The sequence below is a fragment of the Syngnathus acus genome, chromosome 13 (genome assembly GCF_901709675.1).
Source record: "Syngnathus acus chromosome 13, fSynAcu1.2, whole genome shotgun sequence".
NCBI lineage: Eukaryota > Metazoa > Chordata > Actinopteri > Syngnathiformes > Syngnathidae > Syngnathus > Syngnathus acus.
Window position 1 is genome coordinate 16,164,702 of NC_051098.1, and position 14,525 is coordinate 16,179,226.

The 14,525-nt window shown below is 43.2% G+C and overlaps 2 protein-coding genes across 2 annotated transcripts; one reads left to right on the forward strand and one right to left on the reverse strand.

Annotated features, from left to right (window-relative positions):
* Window positions 1-437: 437 nt before the first annotated feature.
* On the reverse strand, window positions 438-7,061 carry si:dkey-202l22.6 (interferon-induced very large GTPase 1). Its single transcript, XM_037266913.1, has 3 exons — window positions 6,939-7,061; window positions 1,337-6,788; window positions 438-1,156 (listed from the first exon to the last, which is right to left on the reverse strand). The coding sequence occupies exons 1-3, from the start codon at window positions 6,979-6,981 to the stop codon at window positions 1,012-1,014; spliced, it is 5,640 nt and encodes a 1,879-aa protein (XP_037122808.1). The 5' UTR covers window positions 6,982-7,061; the 3' UTR covers window positions 438-1,011.
* Window positions 7,062-7,074: 13 nt separating this feature from the next.
* On the forward strand, window positions 7,075-10,148 carry LOC119132039. The gene is made up of 4 exons (XM_037266915.1): window positions 7,075-7,949; window positions 8,435-8,548; window positions 9,644-9,686; window positions 9,804-10,148. Exons 1-4 carry the CDS (start codon window positions 7,896-7,898, stop codon window positions 9,938-9,940), a joined length of 348 nt encoding a protein of 115 aa, XP_037122810.1. The 5' UTR covers window positions 7,075-7,895; the 3' UTR covers window positions 9,941-10,148.
* Window positions 10,149-14,525: the final 4,377 nt, after the last annotated feature.

The following is a 14,525-nucleotide window of genomic DNA, read 5'->3' on the forward strand; positions in this document are numbered from 1 at the left end:
CTTTCAGTCGCTTGTGCGTGCCTGTAATGCACAAGTTTGTTTTTCGTGAAGGTCTGTAATTGTCTCTATTTGTTCTTTTTCAATTTTGCCCAAGATTGTTGTCTTTTAGTGGGAGTCACCGCTCCCTGACAAAACCATCCATCCATCCTTGAAATTTTGCATTCAAGTCTTTCATTTGTTTGTCACATTCCTATGAAGAACTGGCGTGCAAATAGTGGCCAATTACGTAACCGCAACATTTTAATCAGTTCTCCAATCTAGTGTTTGCGTGGGCATAGTCGTGGGAGACAGGAAAATCTCATTTACTTCAGTTGTGTTATAAAATTTATTGCTATGCCTCCAAAGATTTATATTTAGTCATAAGCAAAGTCTATTTATTAAATTCATGTATTGGATTTATTTCAAATAGATTAAACACACACACACACACACTCATCTTCAATGTGTAAGGCCTTTCCACGCATGCTTTATTTTGTTAATTGATTTCAATGACATTCACATTCTCTGCAAACCTCAGTGATCATAATTTCCAAACAGCCTCTATTGTCAGTGATGAATCACTCCTCTTCCTTCACAATTGAAGTGCAGTGGATGTGTCATAATCCGTGGAAATGATATTTACAACACAATCAATCAGCCCCTTACAATGTTACAACTTTTACCCAAGCAGATTCCAGACCTGAGTTGCCGAGTGATTCCCGAGTTATTGGACCAATCAGGATTTTGGGTTTCGTGATGTCATTATTTCCATCGCAAGTGCGATAGATGTGAGCTAGCTAGCGATAGCTAGCAAAAACAAATATAGGTTTTTTTTCCCAATCCCTTTTTTTTAAGTCACGGAAAGCATCATTTGAATAGGTTTTCACTCGCAGCATGGCTAACCAATTACGTTGCTGTTCAATGATGAGCAAACTTTGTTCCTTTTGTCCAAAACACAGAGAGAAGAGGAAAGAAATGACAAATTTCAATACTAGTACATAATGCATTGGATGTGTTGGACTTGGATAGCGTTTAAGGGTGTCCACTGAGAAGGACGTTGTCCCTCAGACTTTCCAAGGCCTCTTTTTTTGTGATGGCCTTCCACTCTTCTGGGATCACTGGTGGCTTCTGATTGTATTTCTTTGCCAAGCTCTCGCTAAATCTTGCTAACACATACCTTTAAAGGAAAGAAAAATGATGATTAGTCGACACAAAGAATGATATTGAGAAAAGACTACTGGCGACATTCAGAGGTGTCAAATCCAGGTCCGGAAAATAGTAACCCTGCCAGAGTTTGGCTTCAAATGTTTACATTCTGGATCTGGATGTGACACTTCTTATGACATCTTGAACATACCTCCAGTAAGGACTGCTGCTCGCCTCTTTGGCTGAAAGATTCCAGTCTGGATGGAGGTCTTGGAGTTGCCAGCAAGCCACAGTGATATCTTGTGGTTCCAGGTCATCTGGGTTTGTGCTTTCAGGGCTGATCAGAGAAGTGGGCTCCAACATGCATTTGGGCCTGTGGAGCAAGGTCTCGTGAAGCTCATGTCCAGTTTGTTCGACTTCACATGGTGCACTGCACACCGGACATCGGGCATGGCAGCCTTTGAGTTTGTTGAAAAGGCAGTCTCTTGGCTGAGTGGGAAGGCGGTCAAGTAGTTGGTCGCCACTCATGTGTTGGGAAAAAGCCTGTGCAAGGTTCAGGCGCAGTTCCGCCAGCAACTCCATGAAATACGTGACAAAGTGATCCCATTCCGTGGTGATACTATAGAGCGGTCCCTCCAAAGACTCCCAGGGAATGCACGTGTCTCCAGAATCCTCCAGGATGAGGCACACTTGCTTTAGAATTGGCTTGGTGTCACTTAGCACTTGGCTGTCGCCTACTGTGACTTGGCTCACAGCTGACGCAACGTTACCGATGATCTCCCCGAGACGCTGGAGCCTCCACGTATTCACATTCCAGTCTGACAAATGAGCCACGACTGTCTCCTGGATCTTCCTCAACCTGAAGGTGTCGTAGGAAAATAAGTACTCTGTGAAGCTTTCAAATTGGTCTTTCATAATGATCTCTTCCAGCAAACTCTTGTGGAAGGCTTGTGGGGAGAGATGTTTTGGGGCTTTACTTTGGATCTCCTCTGCAATTTGCATGCCAAGAGGTTCATAGACATAGTTCATCACTATAGGTTGGATGATGTCAGAAAGGAACCTACGAGCCAACTTTTGACGCTGGTCTCTCTTTCTGAACTGATAAATGAAATCGGCCTTGAGTACACTTTTTTTGCCTTTAATGGACTTTAGGAGTTCTCCGTCCTTGGCGAAGCGATTGTGGACTTTTTGGAAATCTCTGCAAGCGGCGTTACAAACAAAGACTTTTAGATCGACCCCAAAGGCTGTTTTGATTTCCAGTTGTGCTTCTTGCAAGGTTTTATCAATCATCTCGAGAAGTTCCGTGATGTAACTGTCGGAGAAGTCTTGCGGTAAACGGACTTTTTCGTCAACAAACTGCTTGTAATGCTCCATGACGTTGCATGCAAGTTGCTGAGCCTTAACCTTTGGTGATTTGTTGTTTTCAAACAAGTTTTTCATTCTGCTACTGTATCCAAAGTACTCATCGTGCACTCTGAAGAACGTCGCCTGATTCTGGCCGAAATCCAGAAGCTTATACAAGTGTTTTTGGAGACCTTGGCTGCAGAGGTTTTCTGTGAGAAGTTTCAATACTCTTTGGGTAATATCGTCTGTTTCTGAAGGTCTGAAATCAAATTTGGACAATGACTCCTTCCATGCATCCTCAAATTCTTCTTCTAGAGTTTCGTCTTTGACAAAGTGGTTTTCTGATCCACTGCTGTCTAAAAGTTTCTGAACCCTGGCATTTTGCTCCAATTCCAGCACGGTCTCGATTCGGTTGTGCTGAGTGGAAGAAAAATGGTCCTCATTGATTCTTTCCAGTCTTTCGATTGTCGTCGTTGTTACTCGTTCTTCAAGCTCCATCATTTTGCTAAAGAGGATACTTTTTAAGATGGTAATGTTCTCATCAAGCTTATTTTCCTTCAAACCAGCCTTCAAATGTGACTTGTGTTTGTTAACTTCCCTTTTGACCTCTCGTCTAGCTTCATATTGTAACTCGCACAGAAAGTCGTTTTGGCTGGAAGGATCCGTAGCATCTGGCTCGGTGGAATGGATTGTCCTAGTGGCTTGTGTGAGCCAACCTTCCATATGTTCCCACAAACATTCCTCCCACTGGAAAATCTCAGCGCAAAATATGGACAACGCCATACCGATGTCTTTATTTCGCAGGCTGACAGAGAAGGATTCTGATTTGACCGCTTCCCAAACAAAACACAAACGGGCCAACAAATCCTGCCAAGCACATATTTTTGATGGCGGGACTGCCTCTTTCAATGCCGCAAACATTGTACGCTTTAACTTCAGCATCACCTCACTGTGCTCGCTGTCAACCGATTTCGAGATTGGCTCATTGTACCACGGTCTAACGTAGGGAATTGATTTCTTCGAATGATCAATCATGTTGTCAGCATCTCCAAGGGTTCTCTCGCCAGTCTTCAGAATGTTCGACACACGTTGTAACTGCGTGGCTTCTAATGAGGTATTTATCCCGTCATCCTGGACTAAAGCTTTGCAGATGGGCATGGAGCCGCATTCTCTGATGCGTAACAAAGCATTGACCGCAACCGTGAGGTTCGTCTCAAGCTCGGAAGCTGAACGTGAGCAGAGGTTTTGAATTAAGACATCACTCATTCCAGCTGCCACAGTTGCCATTTCGTTATCTCTGACCCAAGTGCTTAACCGACCGTCGGTTGAAGAGCAGAGCCCCTCGACATCCATCAGCAGGAGAAAATCACAGTTGAGCTTCTTTTTGAACTTGGGTGGTACTTGAAGGGAAACCACGTAGAGGCCTTTTGCGGAGCTTTTGCATCCATCTGGAAATGTCACCCCAAATAATGCCGAAAGGATCTCAGCATTCCTTGCATGATGCACTCCAAGACTCGTCAGAACCTTCAAGCGTTCTTGAGGGAAGCGATGTTTAATTTCTGCAAGGACGTTGCCGAGCCAGTGCTTGGGAATATTCGAAGCGTCTCCGTCCATGAGTTCAAGTGGAATCCCACTGAGGAGCAAGTCGGCGGCAAGATTTGGGAGTCGCAGTTCGTTATGGCTCCCGCTACCGGGGCTGATGTGGGCGAGTTCAAAAATGAGGCCCATCTCACGCAAAAAGTGCTCAAGTCCCAGTGAAAATGCTACCTGACCTTCGGTAGACGCAGCTTGCGGTCCTTCTGCGGAAAAAGTCTCCTGAGAGGTTGCTTCACTGCCATCTAAGCGTTCAGCATCTCTAAAAGCTGAAATCTGAGATTTTTTTCCTTCACCCAGGATCTCTTCTTCATTTGAAGAGTCACAATGTCCATTTGGCAGAGACTCTGATTCGTCATTGGTTGGGATTTGAAAACTGTGCTCGAAAGCTATTTCACTCTCCGAATCAGCGACCTCAAGGTCCTTATCTGTAAACTGCTCAAGCTCCAGCAAAAACGGCTTTGCAGATGTGATTGCCTTATCTTCAACCAATGCATTTTGGACGATTTGTTCTTCAGCGGCAGCCATCTTGTGATAAGCTGATTCGCTGAAGTCATTCTCAAGGGTTGCCTTTTCACCTGGTTGCTGGTTTTGGGTCTGAAAACCTCCTTCACGCTCTGAATCAGTGGCCTGCAGATTGTGACGCTTCTTGAACCTCAGCAAAAATGACCGTGCACTTGTCTGATCTCCAACAAATGCATCCTGGTAGCTTTGTTCGTCTCTAGAAGACTCCTGAATTGTTGATGCACTAAATTGAGTCCCTTGAACGTCTAAGGTTCCAGTTTCCAACAACAAAGAACCTGGTTTGTCTTTTGAAATTGGAAATTCATTTTGCAGAGACTCTGTTCCTTTGTTTTCACTATGCAAACGATGCTCCGAACCCAAGTCACTCTCAAAATCGTTGACCTCCAGATTATTAGCTCTTCTTTGCGTCAGCCTACGCAAACATGAATGTACAGATGCTATTTCCTCATCTTTGACCAACATTTCTTGCCACGTTTGTTCCTTTGCAGAGGAAGTCTTGTGAAAAGTTGATTCCTCAAAGCCGTTCTCTGGTCTGACATTGTTTTGTGTTTGGAAAAAAAGCTTTGAAGCGACTTCTTTCCCTGAATCCGCAACTTCCTGATTGGTATCTGGAATCGTCTCGATGTCCCCACCCTGAAATGTTGAATCTGTGTAAAAACTGTCGCTATCATCCACGTCATCGTTAGCGACACTCGGAAGGTCCGGTTGCTCAGGAATGCCGTTTTTCTCCATTGTTTTCTGACTTAGCAGATCTTTTAGGTTGATTTGTTTTTGCATCTGGAGTAGTCGAAGTTTCACCCTCATCCAATTGAGGAAGTACATTCTCTCAGCTTTATCTGGAGTTGAAAGAGCATTTGTGAAATTCTTCATGGATGAAGTCTTTTTGTATCTGCTCAAACTACCCATGATGTCTTTTTTCTCATTTTGCAATTGAGGATCAAGCTCTTTTCCTTCTTTGTTCTTTCGACTTTCATCTTTCTCAATTTCAGCCAATCGGCTCCACAAAGCACCTTGTAGCGGAAGTTGCTTCTGCCTGAACACATCAGGTCCCTCATGTAAACCTTTCAGAACATCTTCCGCTCTGCCCATGGTTTTTTTACAGACCGTCCCTTCGTCGCAATGAAGCCCGACCGTCACTGCTGACTTTGCTGCTTCTTCGAGTGTTACGAGTCTCAAGTCTGGTAGCAAATGGTTGACGGTATCACAAAGAACATTCGCAAGGTTCTCCGCATTCAAAGCTTTTCCTGAGATGATCGATGCATCTGGAAGACCTGTCGTCTCCTGAAGGCTATTACTGACAAACTTCACTGATCTGTCCTTCCAATTCTCAGTCTCAGCGAGGTCAATCAAAATGAGCTTGCTTGCTATTATGTTGCAGGAGGCGAGAAGTTGTTTTGTTTTCTCCTCAGGATTGTCACAGAAAACAATAACCGCTGAAGACGCTTGGCTCAGAAAGTAGAGGCAATTCTCATGAGTGCTTGCATCTCCCCGGAGATTTGAGAAGACCACTGGAACTGGAAAAATGTCTGTGTTAGAGTTTCCTGTTGGAAGATACCATGCAGCCTCTACAAGACCGTTGGAGAGGCTTCGAGGTAATCGTCCTCCTTCCATCCCTTCGTGGAGGAACGTTCCACTGCCCATGACATGATTCAGCACCTCGGACTTTGAGACACGACAGGAACCGAGCCTCACGCATGAGATGATTGGCATGGGTGTACTTGCCAGAACTGCTTCTTGAACTTTTTCAGTGTTGGGCCTCCATTGTCTCACGACCCCTCTCAAAGGCCAAAGTAGAAAGCTACTGGGTTCTTCATCATCTACATGCGGAAGAATCAGGGGCACGGCAAACTGGCATTGCAGCATATGTGCTGTTATCTGCTGCTGAAGGAAAGTGTTAGCACATAAAAAAACAGCAGTCACCAGATCAAGAGGGTTGATGGTAGTTGAGCGGAATCCATCAACCTTCTCAGAAGGACTCGCCAGAGTATCTGAGAGGGCTGTGCAGCAAGTACTTCGAGCATCTGGGCGCAGCAGCCAAAGTCTATGAAGGAAAGATTTTGGCAGATCGTTGGGTTCCCGAGGTGTACGGTTGTCCAGGATCCAGGTGCTGAGGTCCAATATTGATGCTGGTTCCAGTTGGGAGGGATAGAAAGCCTTTAGACCAAGTTGGATTAGAACTTCAGCCTTGTTCTTCGGGGGCTCTGGTTTGAACGAAGCACAAACGGTTTGATACTCGCAAATGCTAAGTGTGCTAAATGCTGTGTTGTGTCAAGCTAATAACATATTGGCGATGTTAATCAACAATAATGATAATAATATTTTTTTAAAAATCAACATCAAAATAAACTTACTTTTCCTTTTGCTGCTCAGCCTCTTTGAAAGTTTGGTTGACATGATGGTCTTCTTCCTTTTGCTTGACTTTTTTTCTTCACATCACCAATTTTTAGTGGAAATGTGCAAAAACCTGTGATGTCATTCAAATGCACCATATCAAAATCCCTGGCACACAATTGGTTTCATTTCAATTCAAGACAGCAGCATGTTCTTTTTCAATATGTAGATTCTGCATGTCCTTACCTTATCTCTCTTTTCTTTTTTTCAGATGAACCAGCACGGGACGTATTCCTTCACATGTATTCAGAAGTCAGCAGCAGCTGTCTCGCGGCGAAGCTCTTATAGGCACCTCTCCTCACATTCCTCCTCTTGTCTTCTATCTCCACCATCCAACATATTCAACAAGTCACACGCATGAACATCATTAAGTGAACAAGTGGCACTACTGGTTTGGTCAACATTCTTTGTCTGACACAATCAATGTCCGCTCATAACAACGCACATACAAATATTCCTGGAATTTGTCTGCAAAATAAAAGAGTCCAATTCTTTCATAGGTAAATGGTTGTGTGAATGTGACACGTGATGGCTATTATATTATTTATTTGATGGCAAACTAATACAAAGTGAGCTTGCAGTCCTGTGGGGAATGATACGAGCACACCTGAGGGATAAGTTGCTGTGCAGAGGAAAAAGATTAGCGCCTCTCTATTTATGTCCTACAAAGCTCTTTAACATGCCTTGCAAAGCTTTTCTACCTTCATGTGTCAGACACCGTGGGAGTAAAGTGCGTGTGTGTGTGCGTGTGCATCTAGGAGCAAGTGCGAGTTGCCATAATCAAGTCGATTGCCCTTGTTGAGCTGCTCTTCAATCTTCTCGCCTGTGCGCCTCCATAGTGTCCCTTCGTCTTCATTGTGGAGAGCAAGCTCAGGGCATAAGGAGTATCTATCGTAGGGAACGCTCAAGTGGGCAGGATGTTGATCACCATGCTAACGGCCATGTTCGTGATGGTCCGAGTCGTGCAATCGGTAAGGCCGTAATAAGGATTTTTCAAATGAATGGATAGAAGCTGGTGGTTAGCGTTCATGCCAGCAGATTTTTTTTTTTCTTTCCATCTCGCTACTATTCCAGTTTTTTTTCCGCCTGCGTGAAGCTGCCAATGTGAAGTACAAATATTTTTTACTACAGAGAAAACAGAAATATGTAGTGAAGCTCTACATAACTGCAAAATTTGATTTGTTTACATCATAAATTTATTGCTCGGTAGCCATTGCAATTTTGGATCTAAAAATTATATTGCGTAAGTGTCCTAATAAAGTTCCACTCTCATATTATGTTCATATTCATCCAATTGACCAAAAAACAACTTGTACAAACAATGCTTAATGGAAAATCTCTGGTGGTGGGGGGGGGGTAATCCTAATAATGCTAGTCCCGTCACGCTCATGTAGAATTTGAAATTGGAGCTATTGTGTGTTTGACCTTTTGTAATGACTACGCTTTGCGTTTGCAGATAGGGGAGCACTTTGGTCACCAGCAAGAGCCTCTGCCATACATGGTGTCCCAGCCTTTGCCCTGGCAGGTGCATTCCGTGTCACACAGCCGCAGAAGCAGCAAAGCAGATGAGGTGGGAAACGTTAGGTTTGGATATATTTGATATATCTGGCTCAAATTTAAACCGTTTTGAAGATTGAGATTGTTAGTAAAAAACAGGTAACTATCTCCTAATGACACGTTATCAAACTTGGAACGTCATTTAATACAATTCCTAGTTTGGAGGCAATGCAGTGATTGGTCAAAATGATTTATTGCCCCCCCCCCTACAGATGACCTATGACCCGGTTGTTGAATTCAATGTTGTGCGGTGAGCTGATCGGAGCGGGCACGTTGCCAAATGAGTGGGGCTAAGCAGCTCTAGCCTTTAGCCTTTAGCATTCAGACTCGAGGCTTCTCCCGCTGTGCTTGGGCTGCAAATCCCAATCAAGGCGATTTGTGTTGGAAGTCGTTACATCAACCAACACATGCGCACAGGGCTCGTCATGCACGTGGCAGGGTACTTTTCTTGCGCACGTTGTGCCAGCATATCTGATTTGACAGTTGAAAGAATGTAACAAATGTTCCCCGTCGCATAGCAGTACAGATGCCTGATCACGTCGCTTTGTATCTGATGCTCCTCACGCAACTCAGCATTCTCCACTTAGTTTGGACGGACGTCACTCTTTGGAGAGTGTCTGGAGTGTCAGACTAGAATTTTTGTCACCTTTGTATTTTACATTTGAAAACGAAAAACAAAGAACGACTCAGTACAGTGGTTTTTTTGTCGCCAATGCAAATGCATCCAAAAAATGGTTGTATTCTCATTCTATGAGAACTTATTTATTAAAATGAATCACAAATGATGCCTTTGTGATTGATGACATGGGCCTTGTCAATGTAAAAGTTAAGCTTCATCTGACCGCACTCAACCTTTCCCACTGCATGCTATCTAATTGTCTTAGCATGACTACGCACGAAATGTATTTTTAGGCTAGGCTGTAAAACTGAACTGTACCACAAGAGGGCGCCCGAGTACCACTCCTTCAGTGGCATCACACGGCTCCACAGTGTTCACTTACAAAACAGGAAAAGCTTCTTTCTACTCAGCTGTTGCTGTTTGGGAAGGCATCTCCTTCCGACTGTTGTATTCAATATTTTATTTAGTTTGTCTTGATTTGTTTTGCAGCTGGATGGCTTCAGAAGGAACAGCATGGGTGTGTACAGAAAGTGTAAGTAAAACTCTTTTCTTGGACATTGTGCTGCTCATTCTAGTTTTGTCACCACCTATAAAATTTTAATTTTGCAACCCTGTGTCTAAAAAATGTGTGTCTTCCTTTGCCAATCAGACTCCAACGCCAGTAACGGCACGTGCTGCAGTGAAGTGCTAGGCCCGCCCCCCCTCAGCCCCGTGGACAAGGCCGCGGCCACCATCCAGACTCACTTCAGGAAGTTTCAGCAGAAGAAGTTAAAGAATGGCAAATAGATCAGTTGGACTTTTTTGGAAGTGCAACACACTGCTAGAGCTCCCTCTAGTGGCAAATATAAAAATCACCACCTAAATACAGTTTAGGTGTGTTTAACTGCGTTTAATCTTCAAGGAATCTTTATTTATTTAGGTACAATACAAGCGAATGAGATCCAACAAAAACACTGCAAAAAATGAGTCTGCCTTTACAATTTTTTTTTCAATGAGTTATTATTAATCATTCATAATGTAATATATAATTCATTAATTTACTGTTTTTTAATTCATTTATTTAACAACGTTTTTGTAGTTTACAGAAGGCCACATGAATATTTAAGCACCTTATTTAGAGGTTTCGAGTTTTTCCTTGCCCTCCTGGGAGTTTAAGATCAGGGGATGTTTGAGAATATTTGTTATTTTTCACACATACTGAGTGTTGTTAGTCAACTAAATGTTGAACAGAGGCTGTGATGTACCAAAGTCAAATTCCTTGTTTGGCATGCTCAAACATGGCGAATAAAAATTCTTGAATCTTGAATGAAGAGCCAGAATATTTTTATATTTTGTATAGATTTTTTTTTTTTAATGTATAATTATGTTTCAAAGAATAGAGTACAGCTAGATAATAGAAGGCAGACACTCATGTTATTTGTATTTTTTTTAATAGATTATTGTTCCCTTTAATTTCTGATAAAAATTGATACATCTCATAACTTACTCTTGAGCGCACAAGTCATATGTTGATGTATGAATATGAAGTAATGATTTATATGTTCATGGTGACAAAATAAATGGAGGATAATGACATACTCTTGAGTGATGTGCATTACTGTCCTTTTAAGTGAACTGAATCTTTAGAATCAGTTCTCTCAAAAGATTCGTTCACACGAATCGTTCAAGGACTCGTAAATCTGAAAGTGAAAAGAGCCACACCTAGTATTGGCTCGTGAGTGAACGATTCGTTCAGAAGAACGATTTGTCTTTTCAGTGAATGAGCGTGAACGAATCACGTGATTCGTTATTTTTTCAGTTCATATAACGTCAACCAGTAGGTGTCGGTAATGCCCATTGAAGCTGGTGCCACCTCGCCGTAAAACAAAACGAAGAAGAAAATGACGTCACTTCCCGTTCACGAACGAGTCGTGAATTGCATTTCCCGTTTACCAACGAACGAATCTGTGAGTGATTCGCATTTCCAGTTCATCGCGAGAACGGATCAGTGAGGGAGCGATTCGCGACTTTCCCGTTCGCGAACGAGTCAATGGGTGAAGTGCCTTCCTTCCCGTGCGTGCATCAACGGATCAGTCAGTGAAGGTGTTGCGTCTCCCTCCTGGCATGAACTATGGAAGCCAGAATGTCGATTGACGATTTGCCAAGGAAAGAAAGAAAGAACCACTCACTGAAACACCACTTCTTTTATGCGCGTTTTCTCCAAGCTAAAGGCTAACTGTATTGCATGAAGGGATGCGCCGTTACGCAACAACGGGGAGATGATGCTTCTCTTTGGGTCATCTTGATTTTAGAACACTTGTAGTAGTTTTTAAATAACGTGTATGCATATATACGCCTAAATATTGTTTCCAACATATCTACTGCGATTTCACATTGGATTGCTGGTTTGAAATTTACTCTTTTTATTATTATTATTTTTTTTAATAAACATTTATGTTAAAACATGTCTGGTGTTTTAATCCTTGTTTTTATTTTTTTGGGCATGAAAACAAAAATCTGACACTTGGTTAACTGCTTTATATGACAATATGTGTAGGTACACCTCCTGGACACTTCCATAGGTACACTACACGAGGTAAAAAATGAATAAATAAGAAAGTGTAGCCAACGATTCGGTGAACGATTCCTTTGAACAAACCTTTTGATTGATTGATTGATTGATTGATTGAATATTTATTGATCCCCAGGGGTGGGGAAATTCAGGCCCCAGCAGTATCCATACCACAGAGTGGGTACACAAAAGACACACAGATGGCATGAGCGCAACTCAAAAGGCTCTCATAAGGCTGCCACACAACGGCGCCACAAAGAAAGTCAGAAAGTGCACAAGATAAAAGCCATCAAAGCAAAAACAAAGCTAAAAGACAAAGGAAAAAAAGTAACAGCGGCCAACCAGCCGATTCTAAAGATTCAGTTCACTTAAAACTGGAATGCACATCACCGTGACGTCATTTGGACAATCCATTAGGTACGCCGCCATTTTCAATCACAGGCCACTTCATTAGGGAAAAATCATGGTCAAAGCTTAAATGAAAGTGAAAAGTGCCACACCCGCCCTCACCTCTGATTGGCTGTTTGATCTGTGATGTCACTTGGACACTCCATTAGGTACACCGCCATTTTCAAGTGTACCTAATAACAGGCCACTTTATTAGGGAAATATCACGGTCAAAGGTCACAGGTGTCAACCTCTAGTCCTCTGGGCCGCGTTCCAACATGTTTTCCAAGTGACCCTCGTTAAGCGCACCTGCGTGAAAAGTTTTAGCCCCTTTCACGTTCCGCAGGAGCTAAAACTTTTCACGCAGGTGCACTTAACGAGGGAATCACACGGACACTCCATTAGGTACACCGCCATTTTCAAGTGTACCTAATAACAGGCCACTTTATTAGGGAAATATCATGGTCAAAGGTCACAGGTGTCAAGCTCTAGTCCTTGGGGCCGCATTCCAACATGTTTTCCAGGATAATAAAGTGGCCTGTTATGAGGTACATTTGAAAATGGCGGTGTACCTAATGGAGTGTCCATGCGATTCCCTCGTTAAGCGCACCTGCGTGAAAAGTTTTAGCTCCTGCAGAACGTGAAAGGAGCTAAAACTTTTCACGCAGGTGCGCTTAACGAGGGAATCACACGGACACTCCATTAGGTACACCGCCATTTTCAAGTGGACCTAATAACAGGCCACTTTATTAGGGAAATATTATGGTCAAAGGTCACAGGTGTCAAGCTCTAGTCCTCGGGGCCGCATTCCAACATGTTTTCCAAGATAATAAAGTGGCCACTTTATTAGGGAAATATCATGGTCAAAGGTCACAGGTGTCAAGCTCTAGTCCTTTGGGCTGCATTCCAACATGTTTTCCAAGATAATAAAGTGGCCTGTTATTAGGTACACTTGAAAATGGCGGTGTACCTAATGGAGCGTCCATGCGATTCCCTCGTTAAGCGCACCTGCGTGAAAAGTTTTTGGTCACTTTCACGTTCCGCGGGAGCTAAAACTTTTCACGCAGGTGCGCTTAACGAGGGAATCACACGGACACTCCATTAGGTACACCGCCATTTTCAAGTGTACCTAATAACAGGCCACTTTATTAGGGAAATATTATGGTCAAAGGTCACAGGTGTCAAGCTCTAGTCCTTGGGGCCGCATTCCAACATGTTTTCCAAGATAATAAAGTGGCCACTTTATTAGGGAAATATCATGGTCAAAGGTCACAGGTGTCAAGCTCTAGTCCTTGGGGCTGCATTCCAACATGTTTTCCAAGATAATAAAGTGGCCACTTTATTAGGTACACTTGAAAATGGCGGTGTACCTAATGGAGTGTCCATGCGATTCCCTCGTTAAGCGCACCTGCGTGAAAAGTTTTAGCTCCTGCAGAACGTGAAAGGAGCTAAAACTTTTCACGCAGGTGCGCTTAACGAGGGAATCACACGGACACTCCATTAGGTACACCGCCATTTTCAAGTGTACCTAATAACAGGCCACTTTATTAGGGAAATATCATGGTCAAAGGTCACGTGTCAAGCTCTAGTCCTTGGGGCTGCATTCCAACATGTTTTCCAAGATAATAAAGTGACCACTTTGTTAGGGAAATATCATGGTCAAAGGTCACAGGTGTCAAGCTCTAGTCCTTGGGGCCGCATTCCAACATGTTTTCCAAGATAATAAAGTGGCCACTTTATTAAGTACACTTGAAAATGGCGGTGTACCTAATGGAGTGTCCATGCGATTCCCTCGTTAAGCGCACCTGCGTGAAAAGTTTTAGCTCCTGGAGAACGTGAACGGAGCTAAAACTTTTCACGCAGGTGCGCTTAACGAGGGAATCACACGGACACTCCATTAGGTACACCGCCATTTTCAAGTGGACCTAATAACAGGCCACTTTATTAGGGAAATATTATGGTCAAAGGTCACAGGTGTCACGCTCTAGTCCTCGGGGCCGCATTCCAACATGTTTTCCAAGATAATAAAGTGACCACTTTATTAGGGAAATATCATGGTCAAAGGTCACAGGTGTCAAGCTCTAGTCCTCGGGGCCGCATTCCAACATGTTTTCCAAGATAATAAAGTGGCCACTTTATTAGGGAAATATCATGGTCAAAGGTCACAGGTGTCAAGCTCTAGTCCTTGGGGCCGCATTCCAACATGTTTTCCAAGATAATAAAGAATAAAGTGGCCTGTTATTAGGTACACTTGAAAATGGCGGTGTACCTAATGGAGTGTCCATGCGATTCCCTCGTTAAGCGCACCTGCGTGAAAAGTTTTAGCTCCTGGAGAACGTGAAAGGAGCTAAAACTTTTCACGCAGGTGCGCTTAACGAGGGAATCACACGGACACTCCATTAGGTACACCGCCATTTTCAAGTTTACCTAATA